Below are 20,326 nucleotides of genomic sequence, written 5' to 3' on the forward strand. Positions count from 1 at the left end.
TTGGATATCAGACTTGAAGTACAATTTTAATTTTTTTTTTTTTAGATTATTCTCATCAACTCGGGAAGTGTTCATTTTGGCAAAATACTTATTCCGACTATTGTAGATAAAAGAGCACACAAAAAACCTATTCATATATAAAGTACAAACTTGTGTAATCGAATCTTTATTACTTCTTTTAGTTTTCGCGTTGTAAAAAATGTTTTTGTCAATTTTCACTAACATACCACTTTTCTAAAAACTTTAAAACGCTCTCCTGAAAATTGTTGAATATCGACTCGTTACTGTAAAAACGACGATATGTGGAAAGAGATTCAAAATTATATAAATGATAAATCAAATAATTTTAAATCATATTTGTTTTTTTTTTATAGTTATTTCATACTGATCCCAAAATAAAAAAGATGATCTTTTTTCATTATTTTTGTTTTGTATTAAAAATATTGTTTATTAAAAAAAAAATAAATATTAAAGGTATTCACAGCAATAAAAAATATTTTAGAGACAGTTTGCTTTTTAACTTTCGAAGGAATCACAAACGGTACAAATTATTTTTTTTTTGGTTATCTTTAAAAAAAAAATCTAATCTAAGATTTAAAAACTAATATTCCAAATGGAAGATGACTTTTAAACTCGGAAAAACAAGCAATGAAAATTTAATTTTTCGTTTAACTTAAAAAAAATGGAAGGACTAACATTTTCTTTGAAAAAATTAAATACTATATGGAAGATGATAAGTTAACTTAGAAAACATATAGTAATTTAAACTTATTTTTTCGGTTTAACTTTGAAAAAATCATACATGGAAGCTTGCTTCTTAACTGGCGAAAACCATTTTTCTTTATACCATGACAATGGAACTTCAGGGTACTTTTGATCCTTTCCAACAGGGGATATTGTGATAACGCGTTTTGGCTGTAAAAACGCCAAAAATTTTCGTATTTCGGTTTCATTGGAATGACTAGAATATTCCACTTCAACAATGTTTATTTCACCTTTATAGAATTCTCTACATTTGTTTTCCACCCATTGTTTGGGTTTTATTGCAAGCATAATGTCATAAGTGTCTTTAAATTTTTTCCAATGCTCGTTTGTCCCATGGTAACTTAAATTGGAATGTTGAATCAAGTGCATGTCAGCTTGTTCGGCATTTAGTACAAATCTTTGGATGTATTCTTCATTTCCGATTGCAGTTAGCATTTTTAAATTAAATTCATCTGTCCATACCTTTAAGTCAAATTTATCAGCTATATCAAGCCATAACTCGTCATTTCCCAACCCAATATGACCGAACAGAAATAGTATGCGTTTGTCGTAGTAGCTAAGCTTAAACTTTTGAATGATAGTTATAGCATCTGAGATACTTTTCTCTTGAGACTGAGATGAGATCTTGCTGGATATGTATGCCGTGTCCAAATACAAAACATCGATTTTATTTGCTCTTAGAAATGGATTAAGCTCCATTGCTGATGATGCACGGAAATCTCCAGTGTATAAAACATTCAAACCACTTGAAAGCTGGAACAAAAGCATTATTGCTCCCGGGCAATAATTTGCATTTAAAGCAGTAACCTTCACACCGTCGATTGTAATGGTGTTGTTTAAATCCATGACTTTTAGCATTAATTCATTTACAGGCAATACGTCTCGTAATATAGTAGCAGTTATCCTTGACAAGTAAATTGGTTTTGAGAATTTCCTTTTTTTTAAGCGATGTAAATGATCCAAATGGAAATGCGTCAAAAAAACTGCAGTTACGTTCTCTGTTTTTGCATGTTTGAACTCATCAATGCAAAAAGTTGTCCCCGGAATTATTCTTTTATTTGAAGAAAAAAACTCATCCAGAGAAATGATATTTGGTTTGCTATTATTTTTGTTTGTCGTATAATTAAGACTTTCTGTTTTATGAGGTGATGGCTGTGGACCTATTTTATCGTCGATATTAGATTTTGTCGATTTGGATGTTATTTCTAAATTATCAATTAGTTGGTCATCCGTATAATCAAGAGAATTGTTTTTTTCCTTCTCGCAAACTGGTCTTTCAATGTCAGTCAAATAATTATAAACAATATGTGATAATGCAGGGTTTTCGGAAAATGTTTTTTCTTCATTTTGAAGTTGAATGGGAGCACAAGAGCAGTCTTCCCCATTGCATCCAACACCAAATACCGTTTCAACATATTCCATAAAACAGATAGAATTATCAGACATTTCTTCTCTGCACTTAGAAGGTGTAGTCTTAATTTCGATTTTAATATTCTCAACTGGACTTTCTTGCTCCGGTTTGTTACCTATATTTGAGCTATCTAAAATAGTCTGAGTTAGTACATTTCCTAAATCGGAATAAGCATTATCAAAATGAGATTGGTCCATTGCAGTGGGACACGTTGACTCTTCTGTAGATTTAATTGGTTTAGCCTCCTGTTGAATTGGATTTAAAATATCTCGGTAGAGAGCTGGGTTTACACAATATGTTTCTATTTGCATAACTTTTGGTGGTTTGGGGTATAAAGTGGATACGGTTTTCATATCCTCTTCAAGGTAATCTTGTATTTCCATGTGTTGTACAACTGGTGTTGTATTGTCATTTTCCGAAACTATTTCAACAAAGTTGGAGATGTTTAAATTTATATTGCTGTTAAGCTCTTCTAGGCTTCTGACCCGAATTTTCCCGATGAAATTCATTGTGCTCATATTGGAATATTATCAGAAAATGATTTATAAATTAATTCAACCTGAAATAAAATAAATTGCTGAGTAAAAACAGTTCAGGTTCAATTAAAATATCTCATGGACAAAATTCCATTCGTTGAAAGCAAACAAATTTATACAATTTTTATAGCAGACAATTATGAAAATAAAATGCACGACTGAGTCGCACTTAAAAGTTGAATAATGGTGGCTTTATATTGTTGGGCACTTCCAAATCTACATAAAAATGGGACAGAGTATTTGCGAACCACAGATGTGTGATAAAGAGAGTAGATTAAAATGCAGAATTCTTCCCAAATGCATTCCATTTGATTTATTTTATACCAAAGAATTTTTATAAAATTTGTTTGAAAATCGCTAGACCCATTTGTCAACAAAAAAAAATGGTTAGAGTAAGGTGGGGTACATTTGACACCGGGGCACGTTTGACTCTGCGTTTTTCGGTATGATCGTGCCCTTAACAAAGGAAAGTTTGGATGCAGAAAGAAGCTTAGTTTGCTTTAAAGTAACGTTATGAAATTTCCCAGTCTTTCTTCAACTCTTCGCGGAATACCACGTGTTTTCTGTATTTCTGATCTAATTTTTGACCACCGGTATGTAAGCAATTTCTGAACCTAATAAAAAAGTTTTTTATTTTATGGTGAATCAATACTTTAACAGCACTAGGCTTAAATTTAAGTAAATTGAAGCCAGCTTTGTGAAAAAGTAGTATTAGTTATTGACAGAAAAGAAAAACACTTATGAAGCTCCTTCGGGGCACCTTTGACTTTGGCAATGGGGGCACAGTTTTACGTTGATTTTGGGGAATTATATGTTAGATAAATTATTTAAAAATATATCGACATCGATTAATTTTGATTTAGATTTAAATGGGCGGATATTTTAGAGCAATTTATTTATTTTTGTATGTTCTTATTTTAAGAAAATTAATTTATTGATCTATTTTTTTCGTTATATTGTTTAGTGAATTGTTTAAAACCATTTTTTCTTTTAAAAAACAGACGAGCTAGATCCGTTGATAGTTTTAAAAATATAATGCACACGATGTGGTTTTTAATCCACCATTGTCAAATGTATCACTTTTAAGGGGCAGTTTTGACAAAATTACTTTTTTTATAAAACATTATTTTTTTATGTTGAAATGTTGTAAAACAAAAAATTTACTGTCAGCATAATCTTGAATAGTCAATAAATCAAATACAAAAAAAAAAAAAAACAATGGAATACAGTCAAAGTTTTCGAAAATACAGACTTTTAAAAACTAAATGTCAAACGTACCCCCTTTTCCCCTATATATGACATCTTTAAGTGCCTGGCTACACAGTGATTTTTCAATCGCCTATCCAGTTAGGTTGTAGGCAAGAGGGGTGAGGATTTTCCTCTTTTTGACATTTGTTCCTAGAAAATGTGAATTGGAACGTGATTGGGCACAACACTGTGTGGCCAGGCACTAAGAATTTATTATTTAAAACAAAATTTATAAAGTCTGTATAGATTTTGGAAAAAAATCATCAACCCGTTTTCAAGAAAAAAAATCCAAAATTATTTTTTAATACTCGTATTAGAACTGAAATCAGTTTAGTCTTTTAGGGAGAATGAGAAAATTAAAAATCGTTGACAGGTACCGTTAATATTGGTCTAAGATTTTTTTTTAAATTTTAAAGTAGGATATTTTTTTCAAAAGTCGACAGATTTTTGTTATTGAAGTCGTTAGAGCCGTTTTTGAGAGAAACAAACTTTTCTACATGGCAGATACAGGTAATTTTAATTTTGCCTCTAAGGAAAAAACCCTGGAAAACTCATAACTACAAAGTTTGAAGAAAACCACTTCAGTTGCCGATGTATTTTGAACGAATGGTCTTATCCTTTAATTTAAATAATTGATGTTGAATAACTTACTTTCTTACTTTCTTAAGGTGGCGTTCACAACCCAGGATTGACTTTGTGGCCTGACTTGACCCAAAAGCCTCTCCAGTCAGCTCGGTCTCTAGCTTACTGTCTCCAGTTGCGAGGTAGCAACCATTTGAGAGCGCTACTTAAGATGTGGTCTTCCTCTGCCACGTTGCCCATCGGGGTTGGATAGAAAATTCGACGGGATGGTGCGACGTTGTTCATACGCTACACATAATACAGCTATCTTAATCAATGAATTTTCAGCTTCCTGGCCACGTCTTTGTCGCTGTAAAGCTCGTTGTTGTAACTTTACCTTCGGCCAAACCCATTTTTGACGCCTCTGTCTCAATACCAGTAAACGCTTGCTTCGTTCTTCCGATAATGTCAATATGATCCGCATCGGAATGTTGGGCAGAAGTACTTGAAGTACGATGTTAAAGAGGTTGCATTATAGCTCATCGCCTTGTCGTAAACCTTTTTTGACATCAAAGGCAGCGAGAATTCTCCATGGGCTTCCTGCACAAGCGAACGAGTTTGGCAGAGATGCCGAAACGTGGTTCTATATAGCACGTCTAAATTTACTCTATCATAAGCGATTTTAAAATGGATAGAAATGGTGTATCGATTTGGTATTCTTGATTTTGAGAAGACTCTGAATGAACGAACAAATGAAATTTAATGTATTTCTAAAGTGAATTATTTCATAAAAACTCTATTAAACAGTAGCAAACTGACTAAAGTTCAAATTTTTCAAAATAAAAATAACATTTAAATATCTAAAATAAGAACAATATGAAAAAAACGAATTAGTCGTTACGAATAAAATTTTGTTTACGAACAATTAGTTTTCGCACATTTTTCTTGTTTAAGAAATTGAAATGTTAAAATTTTCTTTGAAAAAATTAAACACTAGTTAGCTTGCTATTGATTAATACAGTTTAAAAAACAAAAATTTACTTTAAGAATACATTAAATTTTATTTGTCCGTTCATTCGCTCATTCGTTGGTCGCTCTCATGTGAACAGTGCTTAACAGATGAGTTTAAAAAAAAAAAATTAGCGATTTGAGTATTGAGATCGCTGTTCTCACATCTTGTAGGTCGGGAAGACGGATATTTTGGCCGACATCACCCAAAAATAATGGATTGTTCTGGTTTGGAAAAGTGGTATTTTGGGCTGATATGCTTGTGTAGATTTTTATAAAATTTTGTGATGTTACCTCTGCCGTAGAATTCCTCGATACACTCGACTGCTTATTTTTTGTGTTGCCTTTTCTTCCGTCCTAAAATTCGGCGTTCCTCTCTCATTTTTTGAATGCATGGATTTATATGTTTCGTTCTTTGCTGCATGCGTTCGCCTATATTCTTCGTCAAATCAGGGGTTGCGGTTTGTTCGCCTGGTGAAACCCAGCACATAATTTTCCGCACTTTTGATAGTCCCTTGACAATGTATGCACTGATCTTTTACATTTGGGCTTGGTGATGGGTCCTCTGAGATAACGAGAGACGCAGTCACTTGTAGTCTTTTGACGTTTAAGTTTCCTAAAATAGTCGGCTTTTGTATCCGAAGCTTAACAACAACAAGGTAGTTATTCGAGTCAATGTTGGCTCCTCGGAACGAACGGACATCCAGGATATTGGAGAAATGCCTGGCGTTAATCGACATTATCAATTTGGTTGACGGTCCGATAATCTGGACACCTCCAAGATTCTTTGTGTGAAAATCGAGTGCTTGAGAAATGATGACATTTCGCCCTGGTGCAAAGTGGATCAGCGTGAGTCCGTTGTCGGAGGAGTTTTTGTGCAGGCTATGCTTTCCGATCGTTGAATCAAATATGTCTTCTTTTCCAATCTTGGAGGTAAAATCACCAATAATGTTGACGTCGTACTTGTGGCACTTATCATACGTCTCTTCTAGGAGACATTGTCTAACACTCTCTCAAAATGTTATAACTATGTATTTTATGTATCTTCTGTGAACGCGTTAATCTTAAGTTCAATTTTTGGTCTAATTACTGGTTTGTGCCATTTATTAAAAATGTACATTAATTACCAAAAATATAGACTATTTCGAACAACCAGATAGTGTTTCGTAGAATTTTGTGAGATGTATTTAATATTTAACCGAAGCACACACATTTTTGAAACTATTTAGATGAAAAGATACATTTTAAGCTGTCAAAAAATAATACTGCTCTGGGAGCAAGTTAATTTTTTATCATCAGAAGATACATTTTTGACAGAAGATTTTGTGTTTTTTAATAAAGAATTGAAATATAAAAACATAAATTCGAAAGTACATATGTATTTAAATTGTTGAAAGTATTCAAATTGTAAAGATTAAGCAACTTCAAAAAATGATCCCAATTCGGAGATCTACATTTAATCAAACATAAATCCTATGTTCAACAAACATATATGTCAAAAATGTATCCTCGGCTAAATATTTAACTCAATTCGGACACGGCCTAAAAAAAGAAAAAAAAACAAGAAGTTTTTGTAAAAAATCAACTATTTTTATTATCAATTTTTGAACATGAAAAATAATCCAACATTGAAGCTTGTTTTTTAATTGGCGAAAAGCATTCTTTTTTATACCAAGACAATGGCACATCTGAGCACAAAGTGAGATCCTTCCCATAAGGAACTGTACTTATCACTTCTTGTGGTTTCAAAAAACTCAAGAACCTCCTCAATTCATTGTGACTGGAATGCTCTGAATATTCTATACCAATTATATTGAGCTGACCTCGAAATTGTGGTTTCGAATTCTTTTCCCAGCCACTGGGTCTTATTGCAAATATCATATCATAAGCATCAGAATGATCTTCCCAATATGCTTCGATTCCTCTATAACCAACTTTCATCATCGATATAATATGCATATCAGCATCTCGGGATTTAGTAACTAGTCTTTGTAAAATTTCTTCGTCATCTATTGCATGCATAATTTTTCTTCTATTGCTATCTGTCCAGATTTTGAAGTCGAATTCTTTAGCAATAGGGAGCCAGAATTTTTCTTTTCCCACTAAATAAGCTCCAACTACAAAGAGTATTCGTTTTCCTTCATTTCGTTCGCGAAATTCTCGAACATGTTTTAATGCATCAGCTATGCTTTTCTCCTGTGTCTGGAATGAATATTTGTTAGATATGTAAGTTGTATCAAGGTACAAAAGATCTATGTTCCGCTGGCTTAAGTGATAGTCTGATTCCATTTCAATTGAAGCTCGGAAATCTCCTGTATGCAGTATACGCTTGCCACATGGAAGTTGAAATAAAAACATTACAGCACCGGGACAATGGTTTGCATCGATGGCAGTCACCTGTACACCTTCAATTATAGTTGTGATATTGAGAGAAAGTATGTTTATAAATTTCTCATCAATTGGAATAAATTCTCGCATTAAATTGGCAGTTATTTGTGATACATAAAGAGGCATTGAAAATTTCCTTGTTAGGCCAATATAATGGTCTGAATGAAAGTGAGAAAGAAAGTACGCTGTTACACCTTCAATGCGACCAAACTTGAAACCATCAACAGCAAATGTAGTACCTTCAATAACTTTATATGATGGGCAAATTGACTTTTCTGATTTTACTGTGAGAGGTCGTTTTGGATGTGCTAATGGTGATTTAATTTGGTTTTTTATATCTTCATCACTTTCAGAGTCCTGGCATAAATCAATTACGCCGGGTATCACAGTAGGTTCAGCTACATTTTCCAATTCCATGAGGTGCTTTGATTTTTTTTCACTCTTTGACTTTGGCATATTCTTTGTTTTTGATTTTGTAATCTCTTTTTTCTTTGACCCACAAGGTACGTCATTTAAAATATTTCTCCTTAGAGAAAGTTTTCTTAGTTTACGGGGTGGTGTATTTTCACTAACGGAACTTGTGACCTCGGTTTTTTCAGGTGGTTTTCCTAATTTTTTTGGAGCTTTCTTTACACTTAAACCAGGAGTAAAAAATGACAATAAATTTGTCTGCGAGGAATCTTCAATTGGCTTTTGTTTAGCTGGTTGTTTAGTGTTATTTTTTACCTTAGAGGTAGTTAATTTTTTTAATTGTGATTTTTTAATACCCATTTCATTTGGTAATTTTTTTTTTAGAGGAGTTTCAAATGTATCTTCTGTCAAATCAACACAATCAACTGAAGTAGATTCAATTTCAATTTTAATTGTTGGACTTAAAGAACTTTTTTCAACACATGTTTTTAATATATCATTGAAATTTTCGTTGGATATTTCAATGTTTTTTGTATCATCACTAACTTCATTGGGTATATCATAATTATTCGAGCATAGTTGATTATTGATAGGAGAGGTTTCCGGACATATATCCAATTTCTCATCCGATATAGAAAGACTGTTTGGAGGTAATAGTTTACCAAAGCTTTTTATACGAATTTTACCAATTGAACTCATGGTATTAGATGATTAATTAAATCGGTGAATCCTACAATTAAAGAATAAAATATAATTTATTTTTTTTCTAGTATACATATGTACATTTTAGTTCATAAATAGATACCACGCACGTTGAACAAAAGCAGAATGGGTATTATATCTATATTATGCATTAACACCAAAATAAAGCTAGAAAATATATACACAAATACTATCGTTTACTCATAAAACCTTATTTAACACGATTATTAGAAGAATAGTGAGGTGTGCGTGCAATTCCATGTGTAGATTCGAAATACTAAAATTACTTGGAGTAAACTTTTTTTACCTTTTTTCTGGTGTGAAGGAACATAAAACATTAAAAAGTGCAAAAATAATATTTTAAATAGTAGTCCCTGTGGAGTGAAGGAAAACGACATTAGAAATTATGACTTTTAAGTTCTTTATTATTCACTGGTTCATGGGTCGAATTTTTATGTTTTTGGTTAGATATTTGCTTGGCTAATTTAAATTTGCTTGATCATGTTCATAATAAGACAAAATTTGGGTTCGATTTGACAGTGAAATAAACTTCATACAAATTTGTTGAAAAAAACTATGTTCGATTAATGGAAACTGTGGACACTACACCTTTAAAAACTAAACTAAAACTAAATCATTTATTTTCAAAATATTTAACTTAATTAGTTCTCTAGGCATAACTACGCCTGCCTTCAAAATATTAAGTATCTACTCCATCTATATCCGATTTTACAGCTACGTGAAACATTTTTTTATTATTTCAAAACATGATAAGTCCCGATCTTATCATCTGTTGAAAATAAACAGCAGCTTATTAACAGCTGAAAAAACTTAAGTTTAATGGCGCAAAATTTAAAACGATTTAGTAAAATGCTTAAGCCAATTTAGTAAGTTACTAAGTTTAGAACTAATATGTTTTTTAAATAAGTAACTTACTAAACTTGCTTTATCATTTTACTAAATCGTTTAGAATTTTGCACCAATGTATCCGATCGTTTTCAAATTAATTTTTGAGCAATATCGGTCCTAATGGTATGAAAATATAATTTTTATAAATTTAGGTACACACAACAAAAGAAAATCTAGAACGTCTTCTTTTCCTGAAAAATTTTAAACAATGTACCTGTCATGTTTTGATAACAAATGATCCAATTAAGACACACTTTACTCTTTTTTAATTATGGGGTGTGTTTTGTTTCCTACTAACTTTTGGCAACAATAGCTGTGTTTTATTTTCCTCGTGATCCAGATCAGATCATTGTTTTTATTAGCTTTACAACAAAAGCAGGATTTTGTTTTGTTATTGTTTCGCAAATAAATACAATGATCTGATCTGGATCACAAGGAAAATAAAACACAGCTAATAATGAGTTCTTAACACTAATTTATAGATTCGACAAAAAAAAAGAGTGGTGAACATCCCACCTAGTTCACACAACTTTGTAATGAAAAAATAAGTTCTTATCAACTATGATGATATTGATATTAGGAGAAACTATCTATAACAGTTTATTTTCTGCTTTAGACAAATGAAAATTAACCTAAGTATCTACATTAGGGTTGGGACATACAGTTGGATAGCCGCCAACCGGTTGGAAATACTGAGAAAAATTTTCCCTATTTTATTTAAGATTTTTACCTCTCTCGGATTCAACGTGAAATTTTCAAGTAAAACGCCATTTCCTTCAATTTTTTAGGTAATTTTTTAATTTTATATGGGGTTTTCCCGATTTTACCATTGAAATAAAAATTTGCAAAAATTAGTGAATTTTTTTTCGCTATTTACAACTAATTCATGTCCATCCACCGCAGTGTTTCCAGAATATTTTCGAGGCAAGGAGCCGATTTTGAAAAATGTTTGAGCCAAAAAAAAGCCGCTTTCAAATATGGTCCGTTTTAATTTTTGTGACATGAAATTTTATTTTTTTTAAATTTTCAAATAACTTTTGCTTATCAGACTTCAAGTCTTAATTATTTTTTTCATTTTGTTGATATATTCTGGTTTTCATGCTCATTTACGCAAAATTAAATTTTGTTGGAAGAAACAACTTAAAACACTTTACTTTTCATTACTTATATATTTCAACTCTACAATCAATCTAATATTCATTGCTTTTAAATTTTTCATTTTATTATTTTTTCATCATCATTTTAAAATAAATCTTTATTCGAGTTGTGAACCGTTTCTGTTTTAATTAATTAATTAAAGGTTTAATTCTGCTTTTATTGAAGAATCTTATCAAATTTTAAATGAAAATCAAATGAAAAGTGTACGCAAATGGGTTGTAGGTTCACATTTTTGGTGGATTTCTGCTGAAAAATGCTTTGATTTTAAAGGAGCCTTAAATCGCCAGGTTCAATAAATCGATAAATCAAAAACCAAAATTTTAAGGAGCGAGTTAAACGTTCAAGGAGCCTGTAGTGTAAACACAAGTTTAAAATAAAGTTAGTCTACAAATTATTAGAAATAAGAACCTTTTAATGTCGTTTTCGACAAAACCAATATAATTTCGGCAAAAAGCATCATAAGGACCACCTTAATCTACATAATATGGTGCTATCGAGAAGAGAAGTCAAACAATTTTGAATTGGACAAAATATAAAGTCACCTAATAAGTAATCAAAGACTTTACCGGAGATCCATTATTATTTACTTTTTAAAAAGATAAGAACATGGCAGAAGTACCACTAACTTCCGAATTCAAAAAACCGCATTTTTCCTGCAACTTTTTCTATTTTCTAAGAAAAAGTGCTATTGATGTAAACTTGTTGAAGAAATGACGAACCTGGCTGAAGCATTGTTAATACATAATTATCAAATCAAATGCGCACTGAGCGGTTAGTAGAGATAACTATTTGTTTTGAAACATTTCAATTATTTTAGAGGGACATAACATTGCATAGCTTTGAATTAGAAAATATTCTTACTACCCACAACCAATTCCAATATGAATGAAAATGAATGAAGGAAACTTACACCTCGATTCTCCTCCACTGGTCGTAAATTGTGAGAGTCCCAAAAAGATTGTTTCATTTGTTTAAATTGTTGGGAGTTTGAGTTGTGACCTGCTCTATGGTAGATCACAACTTTGAATATATTTGCGGCTCTCACAAGTTGTGACTCTGGAGGAGAATCGGGCTGTGATGAAATTTAAGTATTATAAGAACATTAAAAATGGTCTATGTAAGAAAATATGCAGGTAAGGTTCAAAATGTATAGTTAACATAAATGAAGAAGAAGATTGGTTTATAATACAAATTCTATATACTACTGGAATCAGTAAAGTAGAAGAATAAGCACTATTTTAATTGGACTTGTTAAATTATTGAATTATGTTAAATTATTAACATAAATGTTTAGTGAAATGAAAATGTTAATAATTATAATAAATACAAAAAAAACTTCTACTTTATTATAAATTAGTAGCTGCACAATAAAATGTTAATATTTTATCTTACCAAAAATTATTATACTGGACAATTAATTTATTTTTAATTGTATTTAATACAGTATCATGCGAAAGGTAAATTCAATCGAATAAAAAAAAAATAAGAATTCCATTAAGCATGGAGGGAGTATCTTTTGCTTCTACAATCAACAGTTTTGATTTCGATTTGATTCGTAAATAAATAAATAAATACGTTTGTCACTTCGACTCGACTAGTGTAAAGTGGTGTAAGAGAATTATACCCTTTGAGGGAATTTTCAATCACAGTAGGGTAGCTTATGGTGGAACCACAATAGGGCTTAAAGTGCGAAAAGGAAAAATAACGAAGGAAAGACAAAGGCAACAAAATCACAAAGCGCCATTTTGTTTTGTCTCACGTGTCGTGGCTCGTAATAAATATTAGAATCCTGTTAAGTTTTAACAAATTGGATTATTTCAACCAAAAATAAAGGTATGCATTGCTGAAATGTAGCTTAGCAATTTAGGCCGTGTGTGAATTGCGTTAAATAGTTAAATTCGTGTAAAATTTTTGACACTATTGAGGTGAATAAAAAATTTTCAGCTGTTAAAAATTTATTGGGCTCCGGGACCTGGTTAAATTTGAGTTAAATTTTGTTTGCAGATGGTTTTGTTTTGTTTTTTTTTTTTTTTTTATTAAAAAGGAGTATCATGGCAGAAAAAAGGCAGACAAAATTTTACACAATAAATTCTTTTTTTGAAATTATTTTGTTCACATCAATAGTGTCAAAAATTTAATACGGATTTAACTATTTAACGCAATTCACACACGGCCTAAATAGTTAAATCCGTGTTAAATTTTTGACACTATTGAGGTGAATAAAAAATTTTCAGCTGTTAAAAATTTATTGGGCTCTGGGACCTGGTTAAATTTGAGTTAAATTTTTTTTGCAGATGGTTTTGTTTTTTTTTTTTTATTAAAAAGGAGTATCCATGGCAGAAAAAATTTTAAACAATAATCCATACAGCTGAAATTTTTTATTAACCTCAATAGTGTCAAAAATTTAACACGGATTTAACTATTTAAAGGAATTCACACACGGCCTTTTACTTACTAATTATTAATCATTCTACGTTTTCCGTAGGTAATCTTCTTCTCCGGCATTAAGCCTTAACTACATTGGCTCAAAAAGTGAAAAAGTACAAAAGTGAAAATTTTCAAACGCATTTTTGTATGGTTTTTCAGGCTAGAAAATTAAAATAAATGATGCAGAATGCTTATTTTTTCGTCCAAAAATCAATTTGTAAACTCTTTTTTACAAAAAAATCCCGCTAGCGAGAAAAAAAATACTTTCACTTTTGTACTTTTTCAAAAAGTGGTGAATGTAGTTAAGCCTTTAAACCACCACCAACATTCAACAGCTTCAATTGTTCAATAATTTGTCGAATTACATAAAAGATCAAACACCACTCCAACTCCAGCCGCTGGCCTGTATCAACAGAAAATTACTAATATAGGTATGTGTTTTTCTTTGTGAAAATAAAATGAAAAATTTTTAGTGACAAAAAAAATAAATTGTGTTCTTTTTGTTGTTGCAAATGGCTTCAGGTGCCAAACGTCATTCCTTTTTTCGATTCCTTTTCTGGTACCTTTCTCTGCTCCGACTTGGGCACGAGTTCGGCTCCGTTTTCTCGGAATGGAGATTTTCACCACACCAATACATATGCAATCGGCTCCGCGGTGATTATAATTTCCATACTAATTTGAGCCGCATGCGAGGTCCAGCTCGTACTCACTTCGGAGCCGATTCGGACCGAGTTCGGACTCCTTTGCTTGAAGGGAAGCACCGTGGAGCCGGTTGTGGTGAAAATCTCCATTCCGAGAAAACGGAGACGAACTCGTACCGGAAACTGAAGCAGGAAACCTACCTGAAGCGGAATGGAAAGATCAATGACGCTTGGGATTTGGAAACATTTCGCTGCCTCAAAACTATAATGTTCTATGTCGAAGAAATGGAAAAAAATGACTTTTTTTATATCAAAATTTTCGTCTTTTCAATGGCTACAAGACTGTGTCCACAAAATTTTTATTTTTGGCTTAATACAATATTTATGGCCAAAATAAATATTCAATTTTCGGATATAATGGCTTATACTCAGTACTATCAAGTTCTTAGTTGACATAGAACAATTTGCCTCATTTGAACCCCATACAAAAATGACTACTTTTAAGTTACATAGAACATTTTACATCTAAAAATTAGCTGCCGGACTCCAAAATAAAATCCTTTAAAGAAATATTGAAAGGTCATGCGGCAAGTCGATTATGGCTTTTTTGAAAAAGTTACTGACAGTAATCAGCAATAGTTTGTAAGTAAGGTTCACTTGAATGTTTATTTAAATAATTACTGTGTAGTTATATTTTTTTGCAAATTTCTTGGTAAATACTAATTTGAAATCTTTGAACTCGCTTGGGCATGATGCACTTCATTAAATTTATGGTTTTTAATAAGAAAAAACAACAGAAAGCTTAAAAAGCAATATAATTACTCCAAAAATATTGTTTGTCTTGACTGTAAGTTGGTTATTTTCATATACCATACTCATTACTATAATGTTGTATGTCTAACATAGAACAAAAAAATCAACTCGAAATGCAAGGAAATCAAATAAATGTTCTATGTCAAAACAGAAAAACGTTAATTAAACAGACTTCCAGCATCAAAAAAGAAATTGGGCACGTTCAGGACATATTAGGGACTAGTCCTTCAAGCAAGAAAACCAATGCAAGTGAAAAAACCAATACTAAAATCGGCTCCGCGGTGATTCTAATTTCCATACTAATTTGAGCGGCCTTCGGATCAGTTTCTGCCTCGAAGTCGGACTCAGCTCCGCCTGAGGCGGAGCGGATTCGGACCGAGGTCGGACCTGTTTGCTTGAAGGGAGATATCTAGAAAACGTCATTTTCTGAACGGAAATTTGAGGAAATTGACTAAATTAGTTTGGATATGATGCTATTGTCAAGTTTCAAAATTTACTTAAGTATTTTACCGATCGCATGGGGAAGACACAAAATTTCACTTAACTTTAATGAATAAATAATATTAACTATAACCGTAATGCACTTTTTACTCGTTTTTCACACAAATACATTTAATTTTGCTAAATTAATTCTTTAATTCAAAACAATCTGCTGTCATGTTGACAAAAAAAACTTTCCTAAATTTTTAGGGAAAATTTTCTTGCCTAACTTTCCAGTTAGCTTTCCAATAAAATTACCTAAATTGGAAAGATTTTTATTGACAGCTGACCAATCAGAGACCGAGAAATTACCTAAATATTTAGTGCCTAACGTTTCTGAACCTGCCCATTTTAGCATTTGAATTGATAGATTATCCAGCTACGGTAGTTAATTTTCTATTTTCATGTAAAAATACATGAATAAAGGGTGAAATTCTGATACTCCAAACTTTGTAGTCGATTTTCTCGAAACATTTTTTTGAAACATAGAATATTATAGTTTTGAGGCAGCGATTTGCAAACAAGAAAGAACACGATAATTTTTTTTACTGATTTTTTAAATTTTATTTTCTAACACAATTTTTTAATTATATTCTGATGATACAGTGGCTGGAGAATATGAATCATGTAGGTGGAAAATTTGGTGTCCAGGCATTTTTTTAATCAAAATAACATTTATTTTAAACTTTTTTCTCATTTACCAATTAAAATAGTAGGCACGCACGCAAAGTTTCCATTTCTTTTTTATTGCATTTAATATACCCACTAAAAGCGTTCTCGGACATATCCATAACTCAAAAACTGAAAATCGAATGGCTTAAAAACACACACAAATCAATTATTTTTGAGTAGGTAAGTATTTCTTTACTCAACACTACAAATAGGTACACAATAACCTTTATAAATTGGTACATCTCTTACATAAAAAATAAATTGTGTTATTTTATATACCTAATAAAATGAAAGTTGTTCCAAGAAAAATGACGCTCATACCAACATTTCTTAGGGCCAGTTGTACAAACGTGTTTCAGACTCGGATCAGGAATTTAACTCGCCGATTTTGGCGGATTAGCAGTGGATCAACTCTGGTCCAAAGATGGATTTAGCTATTTCAACCTATATTCACCTAGAACCAGTGCTAAAAATCAATTTTACCACTCACTGAGTTCAAAAGATAAAAGTTGTTGAACCACGGAATAAATATTTGTACAACTGGCCCTTAGTGTCAATATTTTAATCATCTAACGTACAAATGGTACTACAAGCAGTTTTCAAAGTTGATATTAAATAGATTTATCATTCCACACCTATTTTTATGGATATAAAAATTATGTTAGAAGCTTGTTTTAGTTTCATTTTTAAGTAGCGTACATCGATTAACCGAATGACGTCATTCCAGGAACGATTGTTTTGGGGTATGTTTAGATTAAAATTATATTTTTTTGGTGATATTATGATCAAAATTCGAGGCCACTACAATATAATCTCAAAAATATTTCGTTTTAATTTGTGAAAAAAAAAAATATAAAAAATAAATTAAGGTCAAAAATTCATTTCCGCTCAGCCTGTTTTCACTACAGCCCAAATGAGGTAACTTAGGAAATTACCAAAAAAGTGTTTTCACTACAAATTACCTCAACCCTTCAAGCAAGAAAACGGAGTCCAGAAAAGACAGTCCGACCTCCGACGGAGAAAAGCGGGGTTGCACTCACACACTTGCAACTTTTTGTGTATGAACACAAAGTGGAAGGAGAAATCGTGGTGAAAAGTGAGAAATGGAAAAAAAAGTGAAACAGACATAGCCAACAAGAGCAAAAGCGTCATTTTGTTATGTTTCGTTGAAGTGTATAGTCGCGTCGTGTCTCGTGTCGTTGTTATTATAATATTAGTATAATTATAAACAATTATATCAAATTATAAACAATATGGAAACAAAAAAAGGTATGTTGTATATATCGCTCAAAGTGTTTGGATTAAATTGATGTGTTTCTGTTTGTGTTGTAGATGTAATCTCTAATGATGAAGAATAAGGCAGAAGGTGAAGCATGCGATTGGACATCTAAAGAAACACCCACGCAACAACAAATAAAATAAAATGAAAAAAATGTATTGTATTTTATATTGTATATATTGTGAAAATTTCGTTTGCCAAAATTAAATAAAAAAAAACAGTTTCAGTGAAAAAAAAAATAAATCTTGTTCTTTTTTGGTCGCAAATGCGAAACGTCATCCCTTTTTTGTTCCTCTTTCTAGTAGGTTTTCGCTGCTCCGACTCAGGTCCGCCTTCGGCTCCATTTTCTCGGAATGGAGATTTTCACCACACCAATACATATGCAATCGACTTCGCGGTGATTATAATTTCCATACTAATTTGAGCCGCCTTCGGTCCAGTTTCTGATCCGAAGTCGGACTCAGCTCCGCCTCAGGCGGAGCGGATTCGAACCGAGGTCGGACCTGTTTGCTTGAAGGGAAATTACTTACAAGTGTCAACACTTTGAAATGACCGAAAAAAATTGTTTGACACTCAATAAAAAAAAAAACCGAAAATGATTTTTTTTTTAAATAGATATTTAATAAAATTTTGTCATTTCTAATTCGGGGTTCTGGCTGAGATTGTCTGTCAACCGTCTTTTAATAAGATACATACTTTTTAATAAATTAAATTTGAGTCAATTTTTTGTATTCAATTTCCAGTTTGAAAAGTTTTTCTGCCTGGCCACACTAGATTAAATTCAACAGGCAATCGATTCTCCCTGTTGAGTATTACCCAAATCAGTAAGGAATACTGGCAACTTTGGCCTTGATTCCTGGTGTGGTACAACAATGTTTTTGGGGTATGAAAACTACTATTACCTACTAATTGGGACGTATTTATGACTACCTTTTGACTCCCGCAAGACCAGAAAACTCTATCAAACTTTGAATGATCCTCTTTTACCTATTGAATAAAAACAAAGAACAACTTTTTCGTATTTTTTTTACGTATAATTAACTTTTTTAATTTTAACTTTTTCCAATAAAAATATTCCCAAATTTTAATGATCAAATGCAATACTCCAAACTGTCGAGCTGTGTGAAGCTAGAGTTGCTCTTGCTTCACATTCCCAGTTTCTCTCCTTGTATAGTTTTTGATTGTGTTGTCATAACTGGCCGAAGACACGACTTTCTTTAAGTCTTGTGAATGTGAATTCAAGACTGCTGCACATTCGAATTCACTGTCGCCTGTAACTTCCCAGATCCAGACTTATTTGTCACGCCTGCATGTAACAAAGAGAGATCCAGAGACAGACACTCAGGGTTCAGACTTTACTTCGATCGAAGTAGATTTACTTCGATTTTGGGAAAAAAATAAAATCTACTTCCCTACTTCTCTTTTTCAGAATCTACTTCTATTTCTTGATTGAAAAATATTTTTCAAATAATAAATTTAGAGAAAGGGATTTAACTTCAATTTTAAATCTGGTCGAGGCATTGAGAAATAAAGCTCAACTGAAATCTCAAAAGATGAATGGAGGTCAATTATTCTTCAAATTCAAGATATAAATAAAGTTTATAGAAGTATGTAATTCTGACTGATTTTAAAGAATTCCTGATCAAAAATTTGTTAGATTATGCTGAATTAACCGTTTTACCCCAAAGCATCGTTACAATTACTAGATGAGAAGAGTTTTTTGGAAAAGATCATAATAAAAAAAGTAAAGAAAATAATTTTGTTGAAAAATAATTTTTTTAGAATAAATTTTTGTAAATAAATGTTCTGAAAGTTTAATTTTGAAATCTACTTCATTTTTTTTTCAAATTTGGTTCGAAATTTTGAAACTGAATTCCGAACCCTGCAGACACTTCATTTTCATGTCTTTGAAATTTTATGAGCATTCAGGCGATTTGACTTAATTTCCTAGCTAATTTCGTTGAAATGAGATGATAATTATCTCATTTGAAATTTGAAATTTGTATGGGAAATTATCTCATTTCAAACCTCATTTGGCAAATTTGATCGAAATCATCTCATTTGCTCTAGTGAAAACAGGCTATAATTATCTCATTTGAAATTTGAATGGGAAATTATCTCATTTCAAACCTCATTTGGCAAATTTGATAATTTTGCATATTTTTTTTTGTATTTTTACTCAGTATCCTATTGGCGATTGGAGCACATACTCTAGCGCCGTAGTTTCAACTCGGAACTTATTTTAACAGGACGGATGTTTACATTTTTTATTTCTGAAAATGGCGTCCATGTCAAAAGTCGTAGTATGGCGTAGTATGAGTATGGCTGTAATATACACTTTTATCAAGTAGTTAAAGTAACAAAAAACAAAAGAAAAAATTACTTGTGGCCTAAGTGTTTCGGTTACTTATGGCCTAAGTGGCATTTTTTTTTGTAGAAATCGGTCTCTGCCCCAAGAAATAACATTATATTTGATTTACTTAAGACCTACTATCTTAATATAATAATAGGTGTGTTTTTTATTACCACCGGTCTTAAGTGCACAAAAAACTACAGAACTACAGAAAAAACCGGTGAAATATGTACGTAAAAGAAGTACTTCTTTTCCACTGAAAAAAGATAGGAGCTCGGGAAAAAACTCAGTTATATACTTTCTGTATATAAGAATACGTGAAGCAGCTATCTCTTTCTCGCATGCAAGATGAAATAAATTTCCCCTACATTAAAAGTACAGAAAAATGTACTTCAAAAATACATCAGCGAAGCACATCTGGAAGTACGTAATTACGTGGTGAAATTTGTACGTAAAAGAAGTAGTTAGTTTCTAGTGAATCTAAACCTTTTGAAATTACACATGAAATTACAAATAAACTCTAAAGTTGAAACTTTGGTTAGAGATTTAGATTTATTCAGTCGA

General features: G+C 31.7%; 1 protein-coding gene and 1 long non-coding RNA gene across 3 annotated transcripts; one reads left to right on the top strand and one right to left on the bottom strand.

The window, feature by feature from the left end:
* Positions 1 to 551: 551 nt before the first annotated feature.
* LOC129920917 (DNA cross-link repair 1A protein) lies at positions 552 to 12,739 on the bottom strand. 2 transcript variants are annotated; one of them, XM_056002436.1, is made up of 2 exons: positions 12,490 to 12,739; positions 552 to 2,735 (listed from the first exon to the last, which is right to left on the bottom strand). In XM_056002436.1, the coding sequence occupies exon 2, from the start codon at positions 2,692 to 2,694 to the stop codon at positions 769 to 771; it is 1,926 nt and encodes a 641-aa protein (XP_055858411.1). In that variant the 5' UTR covers positions 2,695 to 2,735; positions 12,490 to 12,739; the 3' UTR covers positions 552 to 768. The 2 variants fall into 2 exon arrangements, with proteins under 2 accessions (XP_055858411.1, XP_055858412.1); XM_056002437.1 differs by lacking the exon at positions 552 to 2,735 and adding an exon at positions 7,098 to 9,058 and having other exon boundaries at positions 12,490 to 12,670.
* Positions 4,130 to 5,265, top strand: LOC129920918 (uncharacterized). Its single transcript, XR_008773435.1, has 3 exons — positions 4,130 to 4,569; positions 4,629 to 4,811; positions 4,870 to 5,265. It is a non-coding gene; the product is annotated as an uncharacterized LOC129920918 (long non-coding RNA).
* Positions 12,740 to 20,326: the final 7,587 nt, after the last annotated feature.

Source organism: Episyrphus balteatus, chromosome 1, assembly GCF_945859705.1.
Source record: "Episyrphus balteatus chromosome 1, idEpiBalt1.1, whole genome shotgun sequence".
NCBI classification, from domain to species: Eukaryota; Metazoa; Arthropoda; class Insecta; order Diptera; family Syrphidae; genus Episyrphus; species Episyrphus balteatus.